Below are 27,669 nucleotides of genomic sequence, written 5' to 3' on the forward strand. Positions count from 1 at the left end.
TGTGCTTTGCATCAGTGGGAGGAAGACAAATAGGTTGAAACGAATAAGCATATGGATGAGATGATCACAGTAAATTGAATGCTGGAGTAAGATACCTTTTTTTGAACTTCATTTCTACTGCTGTATTTTCTCCATTTGTCTGTTACACACAAAATTCCTAGAAGCCCTATGCTTATGTCAAAGAGAAATGCAATCAAATGAAGAGAGAGTGTGTCAGGGCCTCACACATGAACCAGTGATGCCTCGTAAGTGTGAAAGGAATTATGATTTTTATAATAATTAATATAATATGTATAATGAATATATTAATAGATTAGATTTTTCATATTTGCTCTCGTGAGTCAGACTCACAATACATCTTGAAATGATCAATCAAACCCTGGCAATGCTCACAATCACGGTAATCTTGTGCCTGTGTACCTGAAGTGAAGTGGATCAAAGACTATAGAGCCTGCTCCCATCACAGAACTGTATTCTTGTGACCCACCAAGTAACGAACCCCAAAGTTATCCCCAAAGCAAAATAATATTGCTCCCAAAGGACTCCAGAATTATTGTATTGTCTTCCACCTATGGGCTGGTCATCGGAAACCACGATGGCCCTGGGCTGTTTGTAATTCACCTTCCCCCTCTCTTCCCATTGTGCCGTTCAATAAAATCTCTGTCTTCACTTCAGCAAGGTAGAATTCTGTTTAGGAGAATTCCCAATTTGCAAACCTGTTCCTCATAATGAAACTAATTAATTAAAAGGCTACCTGATTACTGGTATTTTGTGTCTGGTCTGCTGTTTTATCTTTCTCAGGTTGGAGACTGGGTCAGTAATATCCTATTAACAATAGTTACCGACATGATCTATGATCTGCATTCAAGAACATATTCTATTAAATTACAACTGTTTCATATTTGTCCATAAAAAGTTATGCTGGGCTGTGCACTCAAATTTATTAGTAAATATTCAAAACTAGTGTAACAGGCAAACACAAAAGGAGAAGCAATCTTTAAGTAAAGGGCATGATCCAATCTGCCTAATGTAACATCTACTGCTTGTGTACCTGAGTGCTTTATTTTGTAAAAACTAGGGTGATGATCTGTCTGAAGGATGGGTTTCTTTATTGCCAGTAACTAAAATCTCAAAATAATTAAATAAAATAATCATTATCTTCAATCTTAGCAAATTCCACAACCTCAATGACTCAAAGGTCAGTAGAAAGGCATATGGTAGGTGGACACAGGTAAAACATATGACCAATAATGATTTGCATATGATAAATGACAAAAAAGACATTACAAAGGATTTTTAGGACCAAAAAAGGAAGGAGGGCAATCATGAAGCAAGACACAAAAAATGAACAGTCCAAGTACTACTTGGTATCTTAAAGATATTAAAGGAACCAGGAGAAGGCTTCTCTAGTAAGCACTGAGTAAATTTTATGAAGATTTGTCAAAGGCCTTTTATAAGAAAAGCTGTACATAGATCATGATCTGCACTGAAAGTATTTTCCACACTACAGTGACAGATACACAAGAGCAGGGCTGTTAAAACATGCAAGCACTGCAGGCTGACAGCACTCTTGAGTCTAACCAGATTAAAATATAATTGGGAAATATTTATCAAGATAAATAAAAATACAACACAGTATAGTTCATGTGGTTTTCTAAGTCAATATTCAGACCTTTTCCCTGCACAAGAAAGTCCACATATCATTAGCCTAATCAGAAGAGCCCATAGGAAAGCAGAGGAATTTCTTTAAAAAAAGACTTTTTGAGTTTACCACTGCCCTAAGGATCTGAGGTCATGAGCAAACACACAACACAGTCTCTTTTCCCCATAATCAAGAAATCATGGCCAGAGTCTGAGGCCATGAATACAACCAATGGAAACAGTCAGTGACACGGATTTAAACAAGAAACAAAAAGAATGTCTTTAATATCACATCTTCTAGGGTTTGGTGATGTATTCCTAAGTGGCAATGCCAACGATTCAATAGCTCATTCCAGTCTAAAACCTTACGTGCCAGTAGTTTCTTCTCTTGCCAAATTTTTGTAGATTAGGAGTTACTGTGTCAATTGGAGGCCAGAGAAATATAAGTATAATTGTATTTTGTACAGGTACACCTTGTTTTATTGCACCATTTTTCTAACAGCATGTGTGCTCACATCAGGTCTCTGTGTCACATTCTGACAATTCTCACAACATTTCACACTTTTCCATTATTTTTATATCTGTTATGGTGACCTGTGATAAGTGAGCTTTGATATTACTCTCATAATTGTTTTGGGGCGCCACAAATCACATTCATATAAGACCGCAAACTTCAACTGATAAATGTTATATGTGTTCTGACTGCTCCACCAACCAGCCGTTCCCCCCCCCGCCCCTTTCTTCCTTTCCTTGGGCCTCCCTATTCTCTGAGACACAACAATACTGAAGAATATTACATAAAATTACTTGGCAAAGCAGTGGCAGGGTTTGAGAGAACTGACTCCAATTCTGAAAGAAGTTGTACTGTGGGCAGAATGCTCTCAAAGAGCATCAAAACGCTACCCAGAAATCTTTCAAGAAAGGAAGAGTCAATCAATGAGGCAAACTGCATTGTTGTCTTAAGAAACTGTCATAGCCGCAGCACCAGCCTTCAACAACCCCAACCCTGATCAGTCAGCAGTAGGCAACATCAAGACAAAACCCATTACCAACAAAAAGATTACAAATCTCTAAAGGCTCAGACAATGGCTAGCATTTTTTAGCAATAGTCATTTTTTAAGATATATACACTGAGTTTTTAGACATAATACTACTCTACATTTAACAGGCTCCACAATATGGTGTAAACATAACTTTTATATGCACTAGGAAATCAAAAATTCTGTGACTCACTTTATTGTGATAGTCTGCAATCAAACCTGCAATATCTCCAAGGTATGCCTGTATACGTTAACATTTTTCTGAAGACCTAGAAAACACCACTCTTCCAGACTGGAACCAGAGAAAAGGTGGGGGCTGAGAAATTAGATACTTTTTAACCTAGGCAAGTTAGATAACTTCTGGGCTTATAAATTGAGGAAGAAAAAAGGTAGAAAGAGAATAAAGAAGTTTAACGGAGATAACCTTGAGGGTCAAGAAGAAGAAAAGAAACTTCCTTCTTCCCTACCAGACCCCCCTGGCCTGAGACTCAGAAGTCAAAGTGAAAAAAAAAAAAAAAAGGAAAAAAATTAGTCAAAACAGTCACTCTTTCCCTTTCAGTAGGTACTGACAACTAGGAAGAACAATTCCGCTACAATTCCCAAATCATCTACATCATAGTAGGTTTAGCAATCTAATGACATAGGATCACCTTGTCACAGAACAATCTGTAATTTCTAACTCTACATGGAAATGTGTATCTCTCACCTGGTCTATGTCAACTACCATCTTTCTATTGCCAGCATTCATACAATGTTTTAGGGATTGCAAAGCACTCTACATATATATTTTCTCACTTGATCCTCAACAACACTGTGAGGTAGATCTTCATTTTACAAATGAGGAAACTGAAGCTGAAAGGGGTTAAGTGACTTGTCCAAGGTCACATAGTTAGAGGCCTTCCTGACTCCAGGTCCAGCTGGTGGTCTACCCACTGTACTCTCCTGCCACTTGGTGTCTTCAGTCTGTCCCTTCCCTTCATTCCAACTTCTAAGTGAATGAACTGACTTTCCAAGAAAAGCACAAGTCTTAACTACTTCTCTCTTGGTGCCTTCCTGGTGCTTCAGGAATCAAGTCCAGACTCCATGGGCCTTGCAAGATGAGTAAAACCTGCATGTGTAGAGATTAGCAGCATTCTAGGCTGGGGAAAAGGGCAAAAGTGTATAAACAAAGGAGACATAAAGGGGATCAGGAATTCATTTGCTACAAGTCTATAAAGTGGCAGGTTTCTATGCTAAACCTTGATGGGAACACAAAGATGAGTAAGAGAGCTGCCTTCAAACAGTATGACAGGAACCACAAGAGAATTCAAAGTGCTCCAGAGGATCAGAGGGAGAATTCAGCCAATTTACTTCACCCTTAATAAGTACCTATTTGTGCTGCACAGGGTGGTCTTAAAAAGACTATCTACCACCATCTGAGTAGAAAAACCAGGGAATCAGCAGGAGATGGCCCTCAGGCAGGGCTTTGATAGAAGACTAGCGCAAGGTTCTGGGCAGGTCCAGTTTGCCTGTGGGAGCCCTATTAAGAATGAACACCCACACAAAGAACACCAATAAAACTTTAAAACCAAAGAGCTCCTCCATCCCATAAAGGGTGGCACAAGGAAATGAAATGGAAGCAAGGGCTGCTTCAGTAGTCCAGGTATTACAAGAGGAGACAGGAGAAAGGAAACTGGGCCAAGGACAGCTTGCTTGAAGGTCTGGGGACACGCTGGTATGTCAACCTAAAACCAGACCCAACTCTGGTAAGGTGGTTCCAGGGGTGAATTCCCAAACCACAGCCTACAGGGAAGGCTCTCCAGGTAGGTGACTGCAAAGGGAAACCTGGCAGAAGCCATCAGACATGTGTCAGGAAATTCTTTAAAGAGACTAGACTGAAGCCGACAGAGTATGAGTTAGAACCAGAGTCCAAATGCTGGGTGAAGGATCCCTGATAAATGACTGCCAATACAACTTGTTTGGAAGTCCCATGATCTAGATGGAAGCTACAGACTGGCAGTGGGTAGAGTGTGGTACCAATGTTATGTTCAGTTAGCCCCAGGCAAGGTCCATGGAGGAGAGTAGAATCTGGATCGTGGCAGTTTCCCACCAACAAACTACAAGGCGACAAAGCCGAAGCTATAGCAGAAGCAGAATCTAGGTTGGGTACAATATTGTTCAACTGTAGGAATTCACCGAGAAACCATACGTGGACTTACCCAGCCCATGCAACAGTACAGGAAGGTTCACAGCCTGGCCCTGGGACAAAGTCCTAACTGAAGAACCAAGGCAGTAGACATAAGCAAACAAACAAAGCCACTCCAGTAAAGAAATATCAGGGGTGAAAAGTGTCTCAAGATAAAATCACAGGAAGGCATCAACTCTGAAATAATCACAACTAAAATGTTAGAAAAAAGAACAGATTGTCCAAAAGACTTCTAAGAATGGATATACGAAACATACTCAAACAAGAACAAAAAAGTGAAACCCAAACTCCTAGAAGAAAAAATAGATTAGACAGCAATGCCCATACAGTTGACAACCTAAAAAACAGAATGAAGCAAACAGAATTCAATGAGTCAAAAAGCCAATCATTAAGAATTGGTTGAGCGCCAGGCAATGTAACCACAAGACCAAAATAAAATAGCCCCTCTCCTCAAGGAGCCCACAATCAAAGGAGGGAGAGACCCACAGACTTCTACAATTATCTGCAGAACATATGTAAAAGAAATACAAAGTAGTTTGGGGACAACAGGCATTAACGGGCATTCTAGGCACAGGGCAGGAGACAGGAGCTATGTACAAGCATAAGCCAGAAGGGCTGCAGGATGTGCAAAGTGAAGTAACAGATAATCAAGGCTGGAAAGCAGGATGGAGACAGGTGGTGAAGAGCCTGAGCACTAAGCAAAGGAGCAGTAGGTAGGGAGTCCCTGAAGTTGGCAGAGGAGGAGAACGACATAATTAGACTTGTGCTATTATGTTGGCGGCTGTGTGGAGGGACTGAGGAAGGAGAGATGTGCAGTTAAGAGGGGGTAAGGGCCTATACTAGGATGGTGACCATGAGAGTATCAAGCACGGGACGGATGGCAGAGATGTAACGGCAGAACTGAGATGCTGAGAACCAAGTGTATGTGGGAGGGGGGATTAGTGGGGAGTTTAAGGTAACACTAATGCTGCAAATCTGGATGGTGATACTCCCGGCAGAAATATGGTTATGTGCAAGAGGGGTGAATCGGGGGTGAAGGTTTGGACATGCTGAGTTGGAGATATCTACAGAACATGAGGTGTGAAATGTCCACTAAGTGATGAGCTTAGGGGTGGCTACACAGATGTGGGAGCTACTCCCAAAGATAATAATTAAATTTTGGGGAGCTGATGGGATCAATGAATCAGATGCTGTAAAGAGAGACTAGGAGAGGACCAAAGACAGTCTTAGGGAACAACCACAATCAGATAGCAAGTGCTGAATGATGAATCAGAACAGAGAGAAGGGAACATGAGTGGAGAAAGGAGAAGAGAGCATAGGAAGAGGCAATATTTAAGTAGCTGGTAAACAGTATCAAATGCTGCAGAGGTCGAGGATGAAGACTGAGAAAAGGCAACAGATTGTTTAAGAAATTACTGGTAATTTTGGAGAAAGCAGTTTTAGTGAGTGATGAGGTTTGAAGTCAACTGCAAAGAGGCGAGAAGTGAATGAAAGGAGAGGAAGTGGAGGACTGATTGTAGGAGTTAGTTTTACAAAAGAGAGGCAAGACAGAAGATGAAAGCTAGCAGAGATGGTAGAATCAAATGAATGTTTTTAAAGACATAGGAGGGGCAGCTAGGTGGCACCATGGATAGAGCACCAGCCCTGGAGTCAGGAGGACTTGAATTCAAATTCAGCCTCAGGATGTGGGAGAGTTGGAACACTAATTCATTGTTGGTGGAGCTGTGAGCTCATCCAACCATTCTGGACAGCAATTTGGAACTATGCCCAAAGGGCTACAAAAATGTGCATACCCTTTGACCCAGCAATATTGCTACTAGGACTGCATCCCCAAGAGATCATAAAAATGGGAAAGGGTCCCACATGTACAAAAATATTTATAGCAGCACTCTTTGTAGTTGCCAAAAACTGAAGTCAAGGGGATGTCCATCAATTGGGGAATGGCTGAATAAATTATGGTATATGAATGTAATGGAGTACTATTGTGCCATAAGAAATGATGAACAAGAAGACTTCAGAGGGGCCTGGAAGGACTTATATGATCTGATGCTGAGTGAAAGAAGCAGAACCAGGAGAACTTTGTGCACAGCAACGACCACAGTGTGTGAGAGTTTTTTCTGGTAGACTTGGAATTTCGTAATAATGCAAGAATTTATTTAAAAAAAAAATCCCAATGGTGGTTTTCTAAGGCAAAATGTGTTCCACACTCAGAGAAAGAAATATGGAAGTCATTCACAGAATGTAGCAGATCATGTTTGTGTGTGTGTGTTTTTGTGTATCATGTTTGGATTTGTTATATGATTTCTTCCATTTATTTTAGTTCGACTACATAGCATGACTATAGTGAATATGTACTCAACAGGAAAGTATATGTAGAACCTATACAGAATTGTATGTGGTCGTGGGGAGGGAGCGGGGTAGCGGGAGGTAGGTGCGGGGGGGGGGATAAAATCTTAATTTTATGGCAGTGATTGTAAAACATTAAAAAATAATAATAATAAAATTAAATTAAAAAAAAAAACAAACAAATTCAGCCTCAGACACTTGCCATCTACTAGCAGTGATCCTGAGCATGGTTCTGAGGCCAGGCTTCCTCTTAAGGTTCAATTGGGATTGAAAATAATTTTAACCCTGATTACCTGGATGAAAAAAAGACACAGGAGACAACAGGTGAGTTTGTAGACCAATAAGGAGAGAGCCAGTGTACAAGGAGAGACTGAAAATTAAAGAGACAATCTATCAGAGAAGATGGAATGGGATGGGGCATTTATTTGCAGAAGTATCTGCCTTGGTGAGAATGGCCACATCTTTGTGTGAGATGGGGGGTGAAGGAGGAAATATTGGGGAAAGATATATGAATGATGAGATGAAGAAGAGAGGACTGGTGAATGGCCTGAAATCGAGGGAGTAAGTTTAGAAAATCTTTTTTTTTTTTTTTAAAAGAATTTGGCTATGAAAGGGAGGAGAGATCGAAGATGAAAGGTTCAGGAACAGTGCCATCTACTTTGGGTGGGGGGAGTGGGTATGTGTTATTCATGCACAGACAGGTGATAACTAAAGCCACAAAAATAGGTATCTTGCCAAGGAAGAAATACAGAGAAAGGTGTTTTGAAGAAAGTGTCCCTTTCCCTAACTCCTTTTTCCTCAAAGGAAATGTCTGAAGTCAAAGAAAACTCAGAATAGTGCAGTAATGTACAACACGGTCAACCTGTCTTAGATGTAATGTAGATGTGTCCTGGAGAGAGTCACAATGGACCAACAGGATGGAGACAGGATATGGAAGTCATGAGATTGAGACAGAAGAGTCTGGACTTTACACAGGAAACACAAGAAAGCCAGTAAAGCCTCTTAAACAGGGACAGCCGATGAAAGCTTTGAAGAAGGGTCTGCAGCATTATCATTGAAAGGGGGGCTAGATGAAAATAAAAGGAAATTACCTAGGAAACTCATGAAAAACAAGTGTGAGGTGATAAAGGCAAAGCTAAGGGCACTGACAGCAGGTCGAGAAAAGACATGGTTGACCACAGGTGCCATTTATAAGGTTTGACACATATGTTAATACCTCAGCTATACTTGGGAATTACTACTCCCACTCAATTGTTCCTGGAAAGTAATGTGACTTATCCTTGGTCACCCAGATACACATAATTAGTGTTGAGCCAGGAATCACACTCAGCTCTTTGATGGCAAAAAAACTATTTTCACAGCACTACACTTTTCCAAGGAGTGAGGTAGACATGTTTCAGATAAAAGGCAAAACGTGGTAACAGACTGAACATAAAGCACAAAAGAGAAGGAAGAGAAAAAAAACAACTTTAAAATTATTTTCAATCCCAATTGAACCTTAAGAGGAAGCCTGGCCTCAGAACCAATTCAGCCTTCATCCACATGCAGGTGGTGTGACTAGAGGCAAGTTATCTCCTCCCAAGGCTACTTACAGCCACTCTCTAAGACTCTATGCTGGAGAGAAGGTAATACTCTGCACCAGCGGAGGTAGTTTCTTCATGGATGAAATCCCAGGTCCAGACCTTCTCCTACCAATCTCACCAACAGAGGCTTTAACCTCCTTTCCCCCTACTCTAAACACTGCATGGCTTCCAACCTCATCATTCAACTGAAACTGCTCTCTCCAAAGGCACAAATGATCTCTTAACTGCCAAACCTAATGTTATTTTCTGGATCTTTTCTCAAGCTTTTCAGGACACCACTCTCTCCTGGTTCCCCTACTACTTACTCGCCTTATTTCTTCTTCAGTCTCCTTTGCTGGATACAAATCCAGGTCAAGCCTCTAACCACGAGTGTCCCACAGGGCAGTGTTCTGTCCTGGGCTCTCTCCTCCTCTCCCACTATTCTACCTCACTCAATGATCTCCTAAGCTCCCATGGATTCAATGACCATCTCTATGCTGACTCTCCAATCTACTTCTCCAGCCCTAAACTCCCAGTATCAAATCTTCAAGGGTCTAATGAATGTCTCAAACTGGATATGCCATAGACAGCCCAAATGCAAATGTCCAAAACTGAACTCATTATTTCCCCCCCAAACTCTCTTCCTCTTCCTAGCTTTCCTATTATTGTTAAGGGCATCATGGTTCCCTGATTTCCCTAGGCCTGAACCCTAGGTGCCATTCCAACTCCTCACTCTCACCCCCCCCCCCATTTTCCAATCAGATATCAACTCTTGTTGTTTCAACCTTCGTCCAGTTGTCCCATCCCTTGGATATATCCCTTTCTCTCCTCCTACACAGCCACAACCCTGGTACAGGCCCATGTCAAAATACAATAGACTTCTGATTGGTCTCCCCTCCTCAAATGTTTCCTCCCTCCAATCAGCTGGGCAAATTGATCTTAAAATGCATTCTCCACCCCCAAATCTGATCATCTCCAGCAGCTCCCTATCACTTCCGGGATTAAATATAAAATCATCTGTTTCCAGTCTGTGGCCTCCTGGCTGTTGCCCAAACAGGACTTGCCACCTGCTGACTGGTGGTACTTTTACTGGCTGTCAGTAATGTTCTTCTTTCTCATCTTCACCTCTGAGGTTCCCTTGCTTCCTTTAAGTACCACCATTTATTGGAAGCCATTCCCTTTCCCTCATTAATCTCAGCACCTTCCCTCTGAGACCCCCCTGGTTTTATGCCATGTATACTTTGTCTGTACAAAGATGTTTGTATGCTGATTCCCCCATTAGAATGTGAATTCTCTGAGCAAAGGGGCCCTTTCCCCCCTTTTTTTGTATCTCTGCCACAGTTCTTGGCACATATGAAGCACTTAATATGTGCTAGATGACCACCTGACTGACAGAGACAAAAGGTATGTGAATGAAAAAAAAAAATTCCAAACAAAGAAATCAAGTTGATAAACCATCTATGTATTTACTAAAGTGTTTGGGACATATTCTAAAATACTCATTAGGACATACAATTAGTTACACAATTTTTATATTGCTACTAGCAAATAATTTATTAATTTAAATAATAAAAAAGACAAAAGAAAATGCCAATCTTGTTGGGAAATTTAGTTGACAAGACAGACAAACTGAACAAACTGTTTTATGGATCCCCCTACACATCACCTTACTTACCAGAGCACATTAAAACATATATAAAGAAAAAAAACCAGAAAAAAATTTCATTCAAATTGAAGACGTTTAGTAAAGCTGCATTTTTGTGGGTTGAACATTAAATCTGTCTTCTGCTTTTGACACACAAAATACAAGTGACAACCTCAGTATGTGCCTGAAGCATTTGGCATGGTGTTCAATAGAGTTCTTTCCTCCCTGACAAAACTACAAACACCATAGTACAACACAAAGTTTACTTGATTATAACCCCTCTTATGGAATATGTATTTGAAACTTCGCAATGGTGGGTGTCATATGGCTAATGCTCTCCTCTAAGATCAGAGGTGAAAGATAAATCTTGTCAGTATTCCACTTAAAATCTACCTAAAAATGAAATCATTTTGACTCCACATCATTCCCCAAGAAGTAATGATGTCAAGAACAGGACTTTAAAAAAAGGTCATATGAGGACAATTTTTTTTAAAGCTGCCAAGAATGCTGCTCCCTGAAATTAAAGAATACTTTACGTAAACTGACATTACATAAATAGCTCTACATGAAAACTTGTTGCTGCTTTTTTTGGGCTGAAAGCTGTGGCTAAATCATAATGAAGAAACCTGCTATCTTAAACAGTATATGTTAGTAACAAAGTAATAAAAATTTTTGATGATTTTTTTGGTATTGAATATTTCTGACTAATAACACACTCAAAACTTTAAGAAAATTATTAAAGGATTAATGCACAATACTATGCATAAGCATGCATGTTACTAGCACAAATCCCATTAACATTTGGAATCCCAAATGCCTTTGAAGACAAGAATGCAGCTGGTAGAGCTACTCTCAGTGATGGCTGGTTGTATTTGACAAGTTCCTAAATCAAGGTTTCTCCTTCTCCCACCTTTAACAGAGCAATACCATTTCTCATTCAGATGGATGTAGCATTAATTTAAGTCATTAAAAAACAATATGACCATGTTAAGTGGTATATATGTTATATTAAGATTCTTGGTTAAGAGTATATAAATACATCAGGCTTTAATAGTTACTTCAACATAGCCGTGTACAGAACAAGTATGACATGATACTGTTAGACTATCAAAGAACAGTTAGGGACATATAGTGGATGCTTAATAAACTTGTGAAACTGAAGAGAAACACAAGAAAAGCCATTTCTCTTACTGTAATTAATATTTATGAAAATCACTTGGGCCAGAATTAACGATAAAATTAAGTGTTTCTGGTGCCAAAGGCTAGTATGTGCACGAAAGAGTTATTCACTATTCATTGGTTACAAACCTCCTCTAAAGTTAAATGAAAAGAAAACACTCAATTTAAAGTTTTCTATTCTCTACAGAAAAGACTTCTGATGATCTTCATAACAATGGACTCCAGGTGCTTATTTCATTCTAATTTTAAGACAGTTGAAGCAAAAGATAATTGCTGAGATTAGAGCCTGACTCACGCTCAGTCTCTTTGGAACTAACCTAAAATTAGGTTTTTGATATATTTTATCAAGTGCAATTTAACAAAAACAGATTTGAGGCTAGCAATGGAGGCAGAAACCAAAGTTTTCAAATAGGGCAACCTGAAAACCTGCCAAAGGCTCGAGTACTCAGACACAAGAATCGGACAGCTCCCTTTGTGATGCCTTACAGGAAAGTTCCTAACCTATCATCCAGTTTGCTAACATATTCTAGTATCAATGTCCAACTGAAAACTGCCAAAATGATTTCTCAGAACTTGAGATAAAGACAAAGAGTGAAAGATCTGAGATCTCATTGATAAGACTGAGGAAAGGAAAAAGAATTTGCTCCTACCTGAAGGGAAGAAGAGAAAGACATTGAAATGCAAATGTATAAATTAAAAACGCATTATGAACTTTCATTTGTTTCATTTATCTTGTTCCTGACCACAATTTTATGTTTACGTCAGTCAGTTAAGATCAAGGTCTAAATGTTAAGGTCTTATGCAGGGCAAAAATCTTTTTCCCACTAAATTTCTGCAGAACACAAAGCCATTATCACCGATAAAAATATAAGGCCTAAATGAGAAAGTCATTCTTACATATCTGCTTTTAAAGGGTATTTGCATACACTAGCACCTTTAATGCCAGTCCAAGTGAAAATTAAATGCTACATCTATCATAAAATGATTTACAAGGACATACAAATTCACTCACAATTATTTTAGAGAATGAGAGTCAGTCACTTGTTAGGCTTAGAGCTATTGTCAATGTCCCACTCTAACAAACTAACTCAGCATTTTAAACATTCCAAAAAAGGTATCACTAGACTCTTAAGTTGCTTATCTGCCTCTTAGGTGTTACAAAAATCCTAATGTTTCCCAGCAAATTCATAGACAGCCTCTTTGTATAACTGAAATAACGGCATGACCCCTAAAATGGGCAAAGAGAGAGGGTTTGTGTGCTGACCTGGCTGCGAAACTGCAGTGGCAGTAAACTGAGTAGCCCATGGTGGATTCTTCTGTCCTCCAAACTGAGCCATGGTGTAAGACAAAAACCTCTGGCTGGTTTTCTTCTACAGCAGTGATCTATTAAGAAAAAAAATTAAACCTTGTTTTGAATTTCCATCAAGCTACTGATGGAGAAAAGGACAATCAATGATTCCCCAAGTTGGAGGTTGGGGGGAGGGGAAAGTCATGGGCATCCTAGGAGATCTTTGGAACTCCTCAATTTGGAAGTGAATTCCAACCGCAAGTGAAATAAAAATACAGAATTTGTTACCAAGCAGAATACAAGAATCTTGGAAGAGAGCACAAGAGAATGTCCTTCGTGGGGAATTCCCTCCACCAAGTAGGACTTGGAGGGCTTAGGGTTGGCACGAGGGCACCCAGAGGTTGTCCTGGGTCACACAACTGCTGAGCATCAATGATGGGATTTGAACCCAGGATTTCCCGACTCCCAAGTTCTCAATAAACAAGAACACACCATCCCTCCGCCCCCTCCCCCCCCCCCCCCCCCCCAGCCAAACATGAGATAAAGCCCACCCGGTCAACGAGCAAGGTAGGCAGGAAAGCCCCGCCGGCCTCCCCGGAATGCTGGTGGGACTCCGGTTCTCCAAGGGGGGGCATTTCATACTAGGTCGGCCAACAGCAGGGGCCACGGCCCGAGGGGCGGGAGGGGCCCAAAGGCCCCGAGATGCCCAGGCTCGGGCACCGCTGTCCCAAATACAGAGCCGGCCGTGGGGCAGCGTCTCTGCATCCCCAGCCCCCTCCGAGGTGCGCCCCCCGACCGGGCTAGGGTCCGAGCCGCGGCCCCCTCTTTCCCCACACAGTCCCCTCCCCGCCCCCCCCCCCCCCCCCCCGGGCCCCGCGCGGGCTGAGGCGCCTCTGGGATCTCCAAGAGCCGCCTCGGTCGGCCGGCTCAGCCCACGAGGGCCGGTGGGGGAGGGGAGTGGCCTGGGCAGGTCGGCCCGGAGGCCACCTCCGCCCGCTCCCCAGCCCCAAGCCCAAGGCCCCGGCGCAGCCGTCGCCCGGAGGCCCGAGGGGAGGCCCGAGGGAGGACGGGCCTGCGCCCGCCGCCCGCCGCCCGGCACAAAAGGGGCCGCCTCCCTCCCGCCATAGCGCCCGGGGCCGCGGTCGGGCCCTGCGGCCGCCCAGAAACCGCTGGAAAGCGGCCCCTCTCCGGCCCCGAAGCTCCCTGGCCCCGGCCCGGCCCCGCGTCGTCCGCCGGCCCCCGACCCCTCGGACCGGACGTTCACCTGAGCCGGGTCGCCGCCAGAGCCGAAGCCATTTCAAACCCGTCAGGCACCTGCGCATGCGCCGACTCTCCCCTCGCCCAGGCCCCGCCCTGCCTTCCGAAGGACGCACCGTGTTTACGTTCGGGCGGGCGCGCTCCCGCAGGCTCCTCGTCACGCTTCGACGCCGGCCCCCGGATCGCTCCAACGCGAGAGCGCGTCCGGAGCCTTGGTCGGAGGCGGGGCAAAACAATGGGCCTGGCGACGCTGGCGCGTGCGCGCTACGGACTCGTTCCGAGGCGGAGGAGTTGGCTTAGGGCGGGAGCATAGGGGAGGGCCGAGCGTGTCACGTGACCGGGCGCTCGCTGCCGCCATTTTCTTTTCAAGGGCCGTCGTAAATCTGTCTGCTGGTTGAAGCCATGGGGGCTGCGATGGAGCTATGGCGGCAGCCTACCCCAGGGTTCTCTCTGCCGACTCTCGTTATGTACGTCCTCCCAGAGAACGCAGGAGGCAATGCCATCGCAGCCCAAACCAGTCATATCTCTGCGAGCCTCGGTCCCCAATCTGTTGTGTTTGTCCTTCCTTCTCCAAGAGGCCCATGACACCAAGATGATGACAGGACTTGCAGTTGACTTGCATTTGAGTGACAGAGGGCTGTGCAAGGTCACCAGCCTGGCTTTCCGCTCCTAAGCTCACTGGGTGCGGTGGCCAGATAACCATCAGGACCAAGAGAGCCGAAGAGCTGGAGATGGCCCCGGGTGCCATGTAGGACCCTGGCCCTTTCAGGCTAAGGTCTGTCACATGCTCCCTTTGAGAGAGAAACACCCATTCAATGAACAGGCTTCTTTAAGTAGTTACTCAAGGGATGGCCCCTTTAATTAAGAAACCAGTCCAACTGGCCAGGGAAGACCCTCAGGGCTCCTGGGGAAAAGGGGAGCAATTACTGTTTAGTATTACTGCTCTGTAAAATGGGCAGAAGCCTAGACTCCCTTCCTTACCAAGTGATTCTTGTACTGGGCCAGTCTTCAAGCCCTCCAAAATTAGATGCCTATAAGGAATGCAATATTCAGTATTTATAAAGTTCCACATGTTAAACAGGCTGAAATGTAGTGAGGCAAAACACCAAGTATTGGTGAATTCGTTCAATAGGGATTTACTGCTTCTGTCCAGCATGAGGTCTGAAGGGAGGCATTTATTAAAAGAATAAGCTGTGGCCACTTGCAACCAACTGATTTAGATTCCTAAAGTTAAATTGAAAAGGTTTGGGAGAGCACTGTCTGAACTAAGTGAAATCCAGGACTTCAAAGGGCTGTCCATCCTGTCACTCCCCAGCTCAAAAAGTTCCCTTGCCTTCAGGATAAAATGCAAACTCCTTAGCTGGGCCCCCCAGGTCCTGCAGATCCCCCAACCTCCTTTCCTCAACTTGGCTTTCTGCCTCTGTTCCAGCTGATCTTGTGCGCAAACTTTCTACTTTGAACCAAAAAGGAAGCGTTGGGGTGGAATCCTGTCTCCGACAGTTACCTGCTCCCATAATAACCTCTCTGGCCTCATTTTCCCCATCTGTAAAAGAAAAAGTTAGGACAATCAAACTCTGAGGCTCCTTCTGGTCCTAAATCTGTGGCTGTGTTCTTTGCACTCTCCTTTCCCTATGCCTGACTCGTGCCCACCTTTCCTTACCCATGGGGGTCTTCTACATTCCAAGCCCACCTGGGTCATGCTGCTTACTCTGCCCCTCCAGCCAGATGTGTTCTTGAACACATCTGTTCCTATCCCCCCATCCAAAACACTTGCCCCGTTTCTCCAGTGCTGCTTTGTATTTGTAATTATTGTAGTTATATGTAGATTTATTCCCAAAACGTAGCTCCCAAAAGATGTTGTTTCACAGGAACTACATTAATACATTATAACCAAATCTACCACAACATCAATGAGAGACTCATTTATCACATTGTTCCTAGAAAACTAAATGATCAAAGGATATGAACAGGCAATTTTCAGAGGAAGAAATTAAAGCTATCTATAATCATATGAAAAAATGCTCTAAATCACTATTGGTTAGAGAGATGCAAATCAAAACAACTCTGAGGTACCACATCACACCTATAAGATTGGCAAACATGACAGAACAAGAAAATGATAAATGCTGGAGAGGATGTGGGAAAGTTGGAACACTAATTCATTGTTGGTGGAGCTGCGAGCGCATCCAACCATTCTGGAGAGCAATTTGGAACTATGCCCAAAGGGCTACAAAAATGTGCATACCCTTTGACCCAGCAATATCGCTACTAGGACTATATCCCCAAGAGATCATAAAAATGGGAAAGGGTCCCACATGTACAAAAATATTTATAGCAGCACTCTATGTAGTTGCCAAAAACTGGAAGTCAAGGGGATGTCCATCAATTGGGGAATGGCCGAATAAATTATGAATGTAATGGAGTACTATTGTGCCATAAGAAATGATGAACAAGAAGACTTCAGAGAGGCCTGGAAGGACTTATATGACCTGATGCTGAGTGAAAGGAGCAGAACCAGGAGAACTTTATGCACAGCAACAACCACAGTGTGTGAGAGTTTTTTCTGGTAGACTTAGATTTTTGTAATAACACAAGAACTTCTTACCAAAAAAAAAAAAATCCCAATGGAGGATCTCAAGGCAAAATGCCTGCCACACTCAGAGAGAGAAATATGGAAGTCACTCACACATTGTAGCAGATCATGTTTGTGTATGTGTATGTGTTTGTGTATCATGTTCTGATTTGTTATACAATTTCTTTCATTTATCTTAGTCTGACTACATAGCATGACTATAGTGAAAATATACTCAATAGGAAAGTATATGTAGAATCTATACAGAATTGTATGCAGTTGTGGGGAGGGAGGGGGGTAGTGGGGAGTAGGTGGGGAGGGATAAAATCGCAATTGTATGGCAGTGATTGTTAAACATTACAAAATAAAAAAAAAAACGAATTTAAAAAAAAAAGAGAGAACTAAATGATCCTATAACTGTTTCACTCCAGTTGAGGCTCTCATCCACTCTCCTTTGGACTATTTCTTCAAACAGCCTCATAAACTGCTTCCCAGCTTCCCATCTCTCCTTGTCCCCTCCCCACCTCACTTCCAGTTTAATTCAATTCAATTTAACAAGCCCCCACTGCTTGCCAGGCATTGTGCTAAACACGGGATACCAAAAGAGGCAAGAACCAATCCCAGTCCTCAAGAAACTTAGAAATTTAGAATTTAGTGGGGAGACAAAAGGCAAGCAAATATATAAAAACAAACTCTATAAAGGATACATAGGAAACAATTAACAGTCAGAAGGTCCTAAAATTAAGAGGGATTGGGAAAGGCTTCCTATTTTTATAGGGTTTTACTTGGGAGTTCAATAAGGCCAGGGAAGCCAGGAAGTAGAAATGAGGAAGGAGCATGCTTCCAGGCGTGGGATGTGGGGTGAGAATAGCCTGAGACATTGGGACATGCCTGGAGCTGGTCATGGACCAGGACTGAAGAGAATGTGCAGATGAGTACAGTGTGAGAAGACTGGAAACAAAGGAGGGGGCTAGCTTATAAAGATCTTTGAATGCCAGGCAGAGAATTTTGTATTTGATTCTGGAATCTCTTATGTAGTAGCAGGGAGAGGGAGAGTGACATGATCAGACCTGTGCTTTAGGAAAGTCACTTTGGTGACTATTGTTGCTGTTTGTCCTTCATTCTGGGAGAGGACCATGACATCAGGAGGATGATGCCATGAGTGGCAAATGAATTGGATTTAAGCCAGGGATTGCTGTGCAAGGTCACCAGCCTCACTTTCTCTTCCAGAGCCATGTGCATCCAGTGGCCAGATATAGATGAGGAGTCCACCACTTTGCTGGCTTAATGGAGTAGGGAGACTTGAGGCAGGCAGCCCTTCCCCACCAGCCAGTGGCAGGAGGTATCTGCACAAGAGTGGTGCTAGTGGCTAAAAGGTTCAAGAAACACTGCAAAGGTGTGATCAATAGGTCTGGGCAATAGACTGGATATGGGAGACATGAGGAGATAGTAAGGAGTCCATGGTGGCTCCTAGGTTGTGAGCCTAAAAGACTGGAAGGATGCTGGAAGGATGTCCTCAACAGTAATAGGGACAGCCAGAAGAGAGAGTTTTTAGAAGGAAAGACAATGAGTTCAGTTTTGGACAAGTGAAAAGTAACCTATCTCCTGGATATCTAGTTTGAGATGTCTAAGAGGCATTTGAAGATATGAGTTTGGAAGTCAGGTTGGAGAAGGATAGGTAGGTTTGAGAATCATCAGCAAAGAGATGTTAAGTAAATCCATGGGAGCTGATGAGATCACCAAGTGAAGTAATATAGAGGCAGAAGAAAGAGGGCTCAGGGTATATATACCCCTATGGGATATCTATGATTAGACATGTAATCTGGATAAGGATCCAGCAAAGGAGGCAGAGAAGGAATGCTCAGATATGTAGGAGGAGAGCCTGGACAGAGTGGTGTCCCAAAACCTAGAGAGAAGAAAGTAATAGTCTAATGATGGAGATAATATGTAAAGAACTATGTTTATGCAAGATATAGACAGTATAAATGGGAAGTAAATCTAACGGGAATGCATTCTGGTGTAGGATAGGTGTGTATGTGTGTGGGGGGGTATCAGAAAAGGACTCTTGCAGAAAGTGGGATTTCAACATCTTTTGGGGGGGGGTAAATCCTCATTTTATTCTATTTGCTTCTATTCCCAACTTTTTTTTAGTTTTCAACATTCATTTTTCCATTGAGTTCCAAATTTTTCTCCCTCCCTCCCCAAGACATCAAACAATCTGATATAGATTATATGTACACAATCATGTTAAACATATTTCTACATTAACCATATTGTGAAAGAATCAGAACAAAAGGGAAAATCCATGAGAAAGAAAAAAGAGAGAAAATCGTACATTTCAAACTGCATTCAGACTCCGTAGTTCTTTCTCTGGATGTGAATAGCATTTTCCATCATGAGTCTTTTGGAATTGTCTTGGAGCATTGTATTCCTAAGAAGGGCTAAGTCTGTCAGAGCTGATCATTGAACAATGTTGCTGTTACTGTGGACAATGTTCTCCTGCTTTTGTTGTGCTGTGTCTTGGAGGAAGCCAGGAGTCCCTCCCCTCCAAGATCTTACAACTACACCACACAGTTGCCAAAATAATTGTCCTCAATAAAGGTCTGACCATGTCACCTCCAAGTTGTGGAAACGTAGTGGCTTGTTATTATCTCTGGAATAAGATAAGATGGAAATTTGAGGCCTGAACAGTTTGGTTTCCACTTGTTTATTCAGACTTATTCAATATTCATCCCCTTTTTTGTTCCATTTACACGAATCAACTATCCATTCAAACTTGAGGCAGCATCATTTCCTATCTGGCCCACATGCCTAGAATGCACTCCCTCCTCACCTCTATCTCTCAGAATCTTCAACCGCTTTGGTTGGTTGTTTTCCTTCTTTCTAGAAGAGCACCAAAATGACATCACTATGCTAGAGTCAAGTTTCTGTGTATCTGACTGTGGCTGATTAGACCAAATATGAGATCAGGCACAAATAGTCTTTATAAACTCCCTTCAAAGCTCAGCTAAAGCGCTACCTCCTACTCTAAGTTTTGGGGGATTTCAATCAGTTATTGGAGACCTCTGTTCATCTTCTTCAGTAACAATTTCATTTGAAGATTATTTATTAAGCACCTACTATACTTGCCAGGGATACAAAGACTGGGGATATGCCTAAAGCCAACCATGTCATCCCTCAGCTTAAATAACTTTGGTGGCTTCCCATTGTCCTGGGATAAAATAGAAACTTTTCTCTGTTACATTTAAGACCTTCATAAACTAGGTTCAACTGGTCTTCCCCGACTTCCTTTATGTCACTTTCCAGTCACTTTTTATATTAGAACTCACTTTCTATTCCCAGAACAAGACATTCCCTTCTCATTCATGGTTCTTGGACCAGGCTGCCTGGAATGCCAAGGCACAGCTCAGGGGTTCTTGTCCTATAGGATGCATAGTGGAGGGGGGACCAGACTGGGAGAGGGGAAACCTGGATTCAAATCTTGCTTCAGACACTAACTTTGAGAAAGACAATCCCCCCCCTTGAGAACTCAGTTTCCTCATTTGTAAAATAAAGAGCTTGGATTTTATGGCTTCTAAGGTCTGTTGGGCTCAGAATCTGTGATCCAAGTAGTCCCCTTTCCACTCCCCAACCCCCCAATTATTATTATTCTCTTTCTTAAAACTCTTTTGCATTACTTGTAAATACTTTATTTCCCTCCCTCTGGGGGCTTCCAGGCTTGCTCTTTATCACCTAAGGGATAACCTGGGAATTCCTTGCCCTTATCCCTGGCACGCTCTACAATCAGGTTCATTGTATTTCTAGTTAGTGTTTTGTTCTCTGTGGTATCAAGGAGGGAATGCAGAGTGATACTTCTGGCCTTTCTAGCTTTCTTTCCCAGCACTCCCCTTCATGGACTCCAGCCAAATCGTTCCCTGGTACGATTCTGGACTCTTAGTTTTTGTTAATGTTATCCTTTATGCCTGAATGGATTCTTCATGCCTCAATTTCTGCTTATTGATAAAATAAAAGACTAAATTTGAGGTTATCTGACCATACTACTTACTGCCTTTGTGACCAGGAAAGTCACAAACTCTCTGGGTTCAAGTGCTACCTTCTCCTGGTGACCCCAACAGCTAGTGCAATCCCCTCTACCACCCCCACCCCCCCAGTGGGTTACCTTCCAGCTACTCGGAATTTGCCTTATATTCTGCATATGTTCCGATGGATATATCATAGATTTAGATCAAGAGGGGGCTTAGAGATCATTGAGTCCAACTATATCATTTTACACATGAGGAAACTGAGATAAATAATTGTTAAATGACTTGCCCAGGGTCACACAGCTAGTAAATGTCTGAGGCAGGATTTTACCTCAGGTCTTCCTGACTCCAACACCAGAATTGTATCCACTGTGATACCACCCCAACCAAACAACTTGTTTTTCTTTCTTTTAATCTCTCTATTTCTCTCCGTCTCAGAATCTCTATCTTTCTGTTTCTGTTTGTCTGCCTCTCATAGACCCCTTTGGCAGTCTGTTAAAGACCATGGATCCTTCTCAGAATAACATGTTTTTAAATGAAGACATATAGGATTACAGGGGAAACTAATTATATTGAAATACAGTTATCAAAGTTTTTTTTTTTTAAAGCAGAGCCTAAGTTAAGAATCCCTTATTTATAAACTCTGAAATTTATCTGATCAGAATCTTTTATCATTTGATCTTTCCCCTTATTTCATAACTCTTTATCCTATACTTTAACCTCATGTTCCTGCACCCCTCAGTTCTGTCTTAGGCCATTTACCCCTGCACTGGTGAGACTCTCCTGTCTTCCCTGTTTCAATTCCTTCCTTGATGGCTCAGTTTACACCAGAACCCCACCCCCTTATCCTGTTCTTGGGTTTGCCTTACCAAATCCTGACCTTGGATTACTTCCACTACGTCCTGTTTAATAGAACGAACTATAGAAAAATCATGAAAACATTTTGATTGACTCCACTACAAATTTAGGTTATATTGTACTATTATTGCTAATCTGTTACCAAGTCCTATTGATTCTTCTACCTTCTCAAATATATATATTTGTGAAATATGTAATTTTAAATGTAGTTTTGCAAAATATATAATATATAATTATATTAACAATATATAATTATTTAATATATAATAATATTATATATACTTTTATAATATATAATTTTTTTCCCCTAATGGTACCACCACACTGGGGCAAGCCTCCATCACCTTACACCTAGACCATTGCACTTGCCTCCTGGTTGGTCATTCTCCAACCCAGCCCATCCTCCTCTCCTCGGCCATGTTAATTTTCCTAAAGCACAAGGCTAAACAAGTCACACCTATCCCTGCCCCTCCCCCCCATACAATTAATTCCTGTGGTTCCCTGTCACCTTTAGGGTAAAATTTTTTAAAAATCTTTTCTTTGGCTTTTCAAGCTCTTCCTAACTTTGCCCCTTTCTAACTTTCCAAGTATTCACATACCTCACTCTTCTCCATGGACCTTGTTATTCATCTCCAGTAGAAGATCTCTGAGGAATGGCCACGAGGCAATTGTGACAGGATGATAGCATCCAGGGAAGGAGTGTGTGGAAAGAACACTGATTCCTTACCTTTCCTCTTCCAAAGATCTTTGATCTCCTAACTTCAGGCATTTTCACATGCCTATAATTCTTTCCCTCCTCATCTTAACAACCTCCTGACTTCACTGACTTCCTTCAAGTCTCAGATGAAATCACACCTTCCCAGTCCCCCTAAACGACAGTGCCTTCCCTCTAAGTTTATCTCTAATCTATCCCGTATATTTGGTGTTTGCGCATAGGTGTTTTCATGTTGTCTTTTCAATTAAAATATGAGCTCCTTGAGGTCAGGGCTTGTTTTTGCCTTTCTTTGCATACTTAGCACAATGCCTTAGAAAATGCGGGTGGGCTTGACTTCGGGAACCTCATTGCAACATGGCAATCTTTTATGTCTTTCTAATTGATTCACTTTCCAACTCACCATCGTGAGCCTTCCATTAAGCCTTCCATGGTGCCCATTCCCCTGATCTTCTCATCTGAGAATCTTGTCTTATATTATACTGAAAAAATATTACATTCAAAAAACAGAAGCTGTTTCTTCCTTCCTTCTTTTCTGACATCAATTGAGGCATCATAGAAACAGTGTTATAAGCAATGGAGATGAGTGGGCAAGTTGGTAGTAAAAAGAAACATGTCTAGGACTTCTCTTGAAAATAGTATATGTCAAAGATTGCTTTTGTGTTCAGGTTTCCTGATCTTATGGGCTGCCACTCTGTATGACACACTCAAGGTCAAGCAGTCTCCTGGTATTGAAGCTGCTAGTCATTTCAGTTTTGTCTGACTCTTTGGGATCCCATTTGGGATTTTTTTTGGCAAAGATACAGGAGTGGTTTGCCATAACTTGCTGGAAGTCACTGGGAATGAATGATGCAAACATTCCCTAAATACAATTATTCCAAATGCATAATCGCATCCTGTGGAAAGACAGGAATGAAAGGAAGCTCTCTATTCCGAACTCTGAATGTGAGCCAAGCATGAGGAGGGTTCTGGCAAACAAAAAACCTTAGACTTAAGTTTACTTGCAAATAAAAAAAGCTAAAAATGGTGATATTTACTAAAGTTATGGCTTTAAAAGCAAATAAAATCCTACTTGGGGAAATGCCACAAAGGAGCCTGGAGCATCCAGGTGGTCACTGGAAGTTCATGGGCTCAAGGCCTGGAGGCATAAAGGACTAGGTTCTCTGTTCCAGATTCTCACCCTACTGTATGGTGGTCTTCCTTTGCAGGAACTGTCATCACCTTTGCTTATGAATGACTTCTCCGTTGTCACAAAGCAATAAACTGACTTTTCACAAGTATTGCTGCACCTTCTCCATGATACCATGAAGAACAAACAAATCTAGGAATAAAAGCATGGAGTAACTGTTGAGCTAAGATCTTGATGAAAAACAAAGCCATTGAAACAAATGAATCCTGTATTCAAAAATACTGAAAGAAATTGGTGTTTTAAAATAGGAAGACTTCTTGTGTGTGCTTAATCTTCCGCCCTAGGCCTCCCTGTTTCTCAACAACTACTTTGCCTTGCTCCTTTTCCTCTTCCCGCTCTGTTCCCCATCTTACCCACAGTTCTGAAGCCATAATCAAATCAACCCTTTTACAGTTCCTGGATGAATGGGATAGGCTGGTTTGGGAGATAGTAAAAGTTGGATGTCAACTGGTCCACTTGGAAATACTGGAGAGGGATTCTTTGCTAGGTACAATTATTTTTTCCTTTTAGCATTCTTTTTTTTAAATGTTATGTAAAAATTAAATTTGATTGCCCCCCTCAGGTCCCTTACACTCTGAGATTCTGTTCTTGGAAGACAGTCTAGGAAAACAAAACAAAACAATGTGCTTAGTAGAAGAGGAGTTGGAATCCCAACTGGGTGACAATAAGTAGCTTACTTTCTCTAAGCCTGAGGCTCATTACACCTTGCAGACATTGATGAAAGGAAAGTATTTGATGAACACAAGCGTAAGCTCTTTGTAGAGTAGTGGGAAGTCTTGAATTACCCTCAGTGGACCTGAGTTTAAACCCAGACTATGACGTTGACTCATTGCATGACTCAGAGAAAGTCATTCAACTTCTCTGACCTTCAGTCTGCTCTTATTTCAATTTCTTTTCGTGAAAATTTATATCAACCAAGGGGGAGGGGGATCAGTGCATCCAATCCCTATGAGAATGTGCAGAGTAGATCAACATGCTTGACTGATATAATTCTCTATGAGAAAGAACATAAGGAGCCTGATTTTGGAAGAATCATGGTGAAGTATAAAGGACACTGTCTTAGAGAGACTTTTCTTTTTGTTTTTTTCTTTCTTTCTTTTTCTTTTTTTCCCCTTAAATATATATTTAGTATATTTAATTATATATATTTTAGTATTATATATATTTAGTATACTTTATTATATATATGTAAAAAAGTATATTTTCTTTTCTTCCCTTAAATAAGTTTTTATTAAAATTTTCTGTCTCATATTTCATGTATTACTCCCTTCCCCCCGCCAGAGAACCATCCCATAAGACAAATAGTACTTTATGGAAATGAAAAAAAAAGTCAGCAGAACTGATTGATACATTGAAAAAGTCCAAAAATGTGTGTAAAATGTACCTCCATCTCTACAAAAGAGTGGGTTAGAGATGTCTTCTCATACATCTTTTCTTGAGGCTTATTTGAGCTTTGTAATTCTATAACATTTTCTTTTGATTTTTTTGGTGTACTATTATTTTTTATTTACATTGTTACATTGTAGTTTCTGTGTATTTTGTTTTCTTGGTCCTGTTTACTACACCCTACATAAGTTACTATAGACCTTCCTGTGTTTATTACACACATAACTTCTTATAGTACAGTAATATTTCATTATGTTCATTTACCACAGTTTGCTAAGTCATTTCCAAATTGGTGGGCATCTACTTTGTTTCCAATTCTTAAAGTGCTACTAAAAATATTTTGGAGTATATGAGGACTTTTTTCTTATTGATGGTTCCTTGGGGTACAAGCTCAGCAAGATTTTTTATTTCAAAGGGTATTGATATTTTAGCCACTTTATTTGCATAATTTTGCTTTCCAAAATGGTTGTATCATTTCACAACTCCACTAACAATGGGGTCTATCTTTCCATGATTCTTTCAACATTGACTGTTGCCATTGACAGGGTTGGAGGGGGAGATTTTTCCAATTTGTCAGGTGTGAGATAAAAATCTCAGGGTTGTTTTAATTTGCATTTCTCTTATTTATTATTAATTTACAGCAATTTTTCATGTGGTGTGAATACTTTAGAGTTTTGAGGGTAACTGTTTATGTCCTTTGACTATTTGTATATTGAGGAGTAGTTGTTAGTTTTTATAGATATTTATCAACAGATAGATCTCTATAGATATACACATTTATTACTTGTGTGCATATCTATATTATATGTATATATATTACACATATATGTAAACATGTTTTATATGATTATTGTTTCTTGTATATTGTTATTACTATAATGAAATGCTGTTGATTTTTGTGGAATTTACTTTGTAGCCTCCAACATTGCTGAAGCTATTGTCTCACTATCTTTGCTGATTTTCTAGGATTTTCAAATAAATCACCATATTATCAATATATGTGGATAGTTGTATCTCCTCTTTTCCTATCTTTTTTCCTTAAATTTTTTCTTCTTTTCCTATCTCTATTGCTGGCACTTCAAGAATGATTAAATAATAGTGGGAGAGTGCCCATCCTTGCTTCACTCTTGTATTTATCAGAAAAGATTATAATATATCCCCAGTTTTAGATAGTTGCTTTTTTTATGATATAAAAAGTCCTTTTATGCCTATATTTTTGTAGAGTTTTTAGCATAAATGAGTGTTCTACTTTGTCAGATTCTTTTCCTATATTTCTTGAGATGATCATGTAGTTTGGGATATTTTGGTTTTTAATATGATTTAATTATGTCAATTATTTTCCTAATGTTGAACCTTGCAACCTTGCGATCCCACTTGATCACAATGAATAATTTCTCTGATAAATCACTGTAATCTATTTGATTGGGTTTTGTTTAAAATTTTTGAGTCAATGTATATTAATAATATTTGACCATAATTATCTTTCGGTGTTTTATCTTTCTCTGGGTTAGGTATTAGGACTAGACTTGTCTCATAAAAGGGTCGTTGCTAGGTTTCTTTCTTTCTCAAATTTTGAAAATAAGTTGTCAAGTAAAACTACTAATTAAAAAACCAACTCTTTGTGATAACTTCTCTTGTGAATCCATCAGAACTAGGAGTTGTTTCTTTGGTAGTTCCTTTACAGATATATCTATTTTCCTTTTTTTGACATCAGGTTGTTTAAGGTCTTAATCAGGTCTTCTGATCGTTTGATTGTTTTATATTTTCAAAGATATTTCTCTATTTTTATAGTCTCAATTTTATTACTATATAACTGTGCATAATGTACTATTTTTAATTTTTTCACCTGGTTTTGCTGTGATTTTACCATGCTCATTGGCTTTTTTATTAATTTTATTTTCTGCTCTCTTCTTTTTAATCAGATCACTAAAGGTTTATCAATTTTTTTTAGTCTTTTCAAAGAACTAATTTTTGGTTTCATTATCATTTCTTTGGTTTCTTTGCTTCCAATTTCCCCTTTAATCTTTAGTAGGTTCTCTTTTGTGCTTACTTTACATTTTTTTGTTTTCTAATCTGCTCTTTTTCTATTTTGTTAATGTATGATTTATGAAGATATGATTTCCCCCCTTGAAGGCTGCTTTAACTGCATCCCCGAAATTTTGGTATGTTGTTTCATTGTTATCATTTAAAATATAGTTATTCATTGTTTCTATGATTTATTCTTAGACTTACTCATTATTTAAGATTTCATTGTTAAGTCTCCATTTGGGTCTGTATCATTCCTGTGGTCTCTGAAACAATGTCTAGTCTTACTTCATTATGGTCTGTAAAGAATAATACTAACCATTTCAGTCTTTTTTACATTTGTTTGCAATATCTCTGTATCTTACTGCATGGTCAATTTTTGTAAAAGTTCCACACAATATAGAGAAATATGTATGCTTTTGCTGTCCCATTTAGAAGACATCATAAGTCTTTTATAACTCTAGTTTCTCTAGAAATTTGTTCACCACCATATTTTTCCTTTTCTTTATATTTTTGTTAGACTAATCAGAACTGATAGAGGAATATTGATGTCTCCTGAAAGTGTCTTCCTGAAGTGCAGATGTTTCCTTTATGAATTTGAATGCTAAGTCATTTAGAGGGTATAAGTTTATTACTGATATTGGTTTGTTGTCTGTGGTTCCTTTCAGTGTAATATTGCTTCCTTATTAATCCCTTTTTATTTTTTGAATCTTTGTTTTAGCTTTATTTGATAGCATGATGGCAACTCCTGCTTTTTAGAGT

At 40.7% G+C, this 27,669-nt stretch overlaps 1 protein-coding gene across 2 annotated transcripts in view; it reads right to left on the bottom strand.

The window, feature by feature from the left end:
- The window catches only part of CCAR1 (cell division cycle and apoptosis regulator 1), a 50,737-nt gene extending 36,410 nt beyond the window's left edge, over nt 1-14,327 (bottom strand). Inside the window, exons 1-2 of one of the 2 annotated variants that reach the window (XM_072628771.1) lie at nt 14,151-14,327; nt 12,863-12,981 (exon numbers count right to left, since the gene is read on the bottom strand). In XM_072628771.1, the coding sequence (XP_072484872.1) occupies nt 12,863-12,935 (73 nt within the window). In that variant the 5' untranslated portion in view covers nt 12,936-12,981; nt 14,151-14,327. Of the gene's footprint in view, nt 1-12,862; nt 12,982-13,437; nt 13,458-14,150 lie in introns of those variants that run through there. The other variant, XM_072628772.1, reaches the window with a different exon arrangement.
- Between the last annotated feature and the right edge of the window lie 13,342 nt (nt 14,328-27,669).

Source organism: Notamacropus eugenii, chromosome 1 (assembly GCF_028372415.1).
Source record: "Notamacropus eugenii isolate mMacEug1 chromosome 1, mMacEug1.pri_v2, whole genome shotgun sequence".
NCBI classification, from domain to species: domain Eukaryota; kingdom Metazoa; phylum Chordata; class Mammalia; order Diprotodontia; family Macropodidae; genus Notamacropus; species Notamacropus eugenii.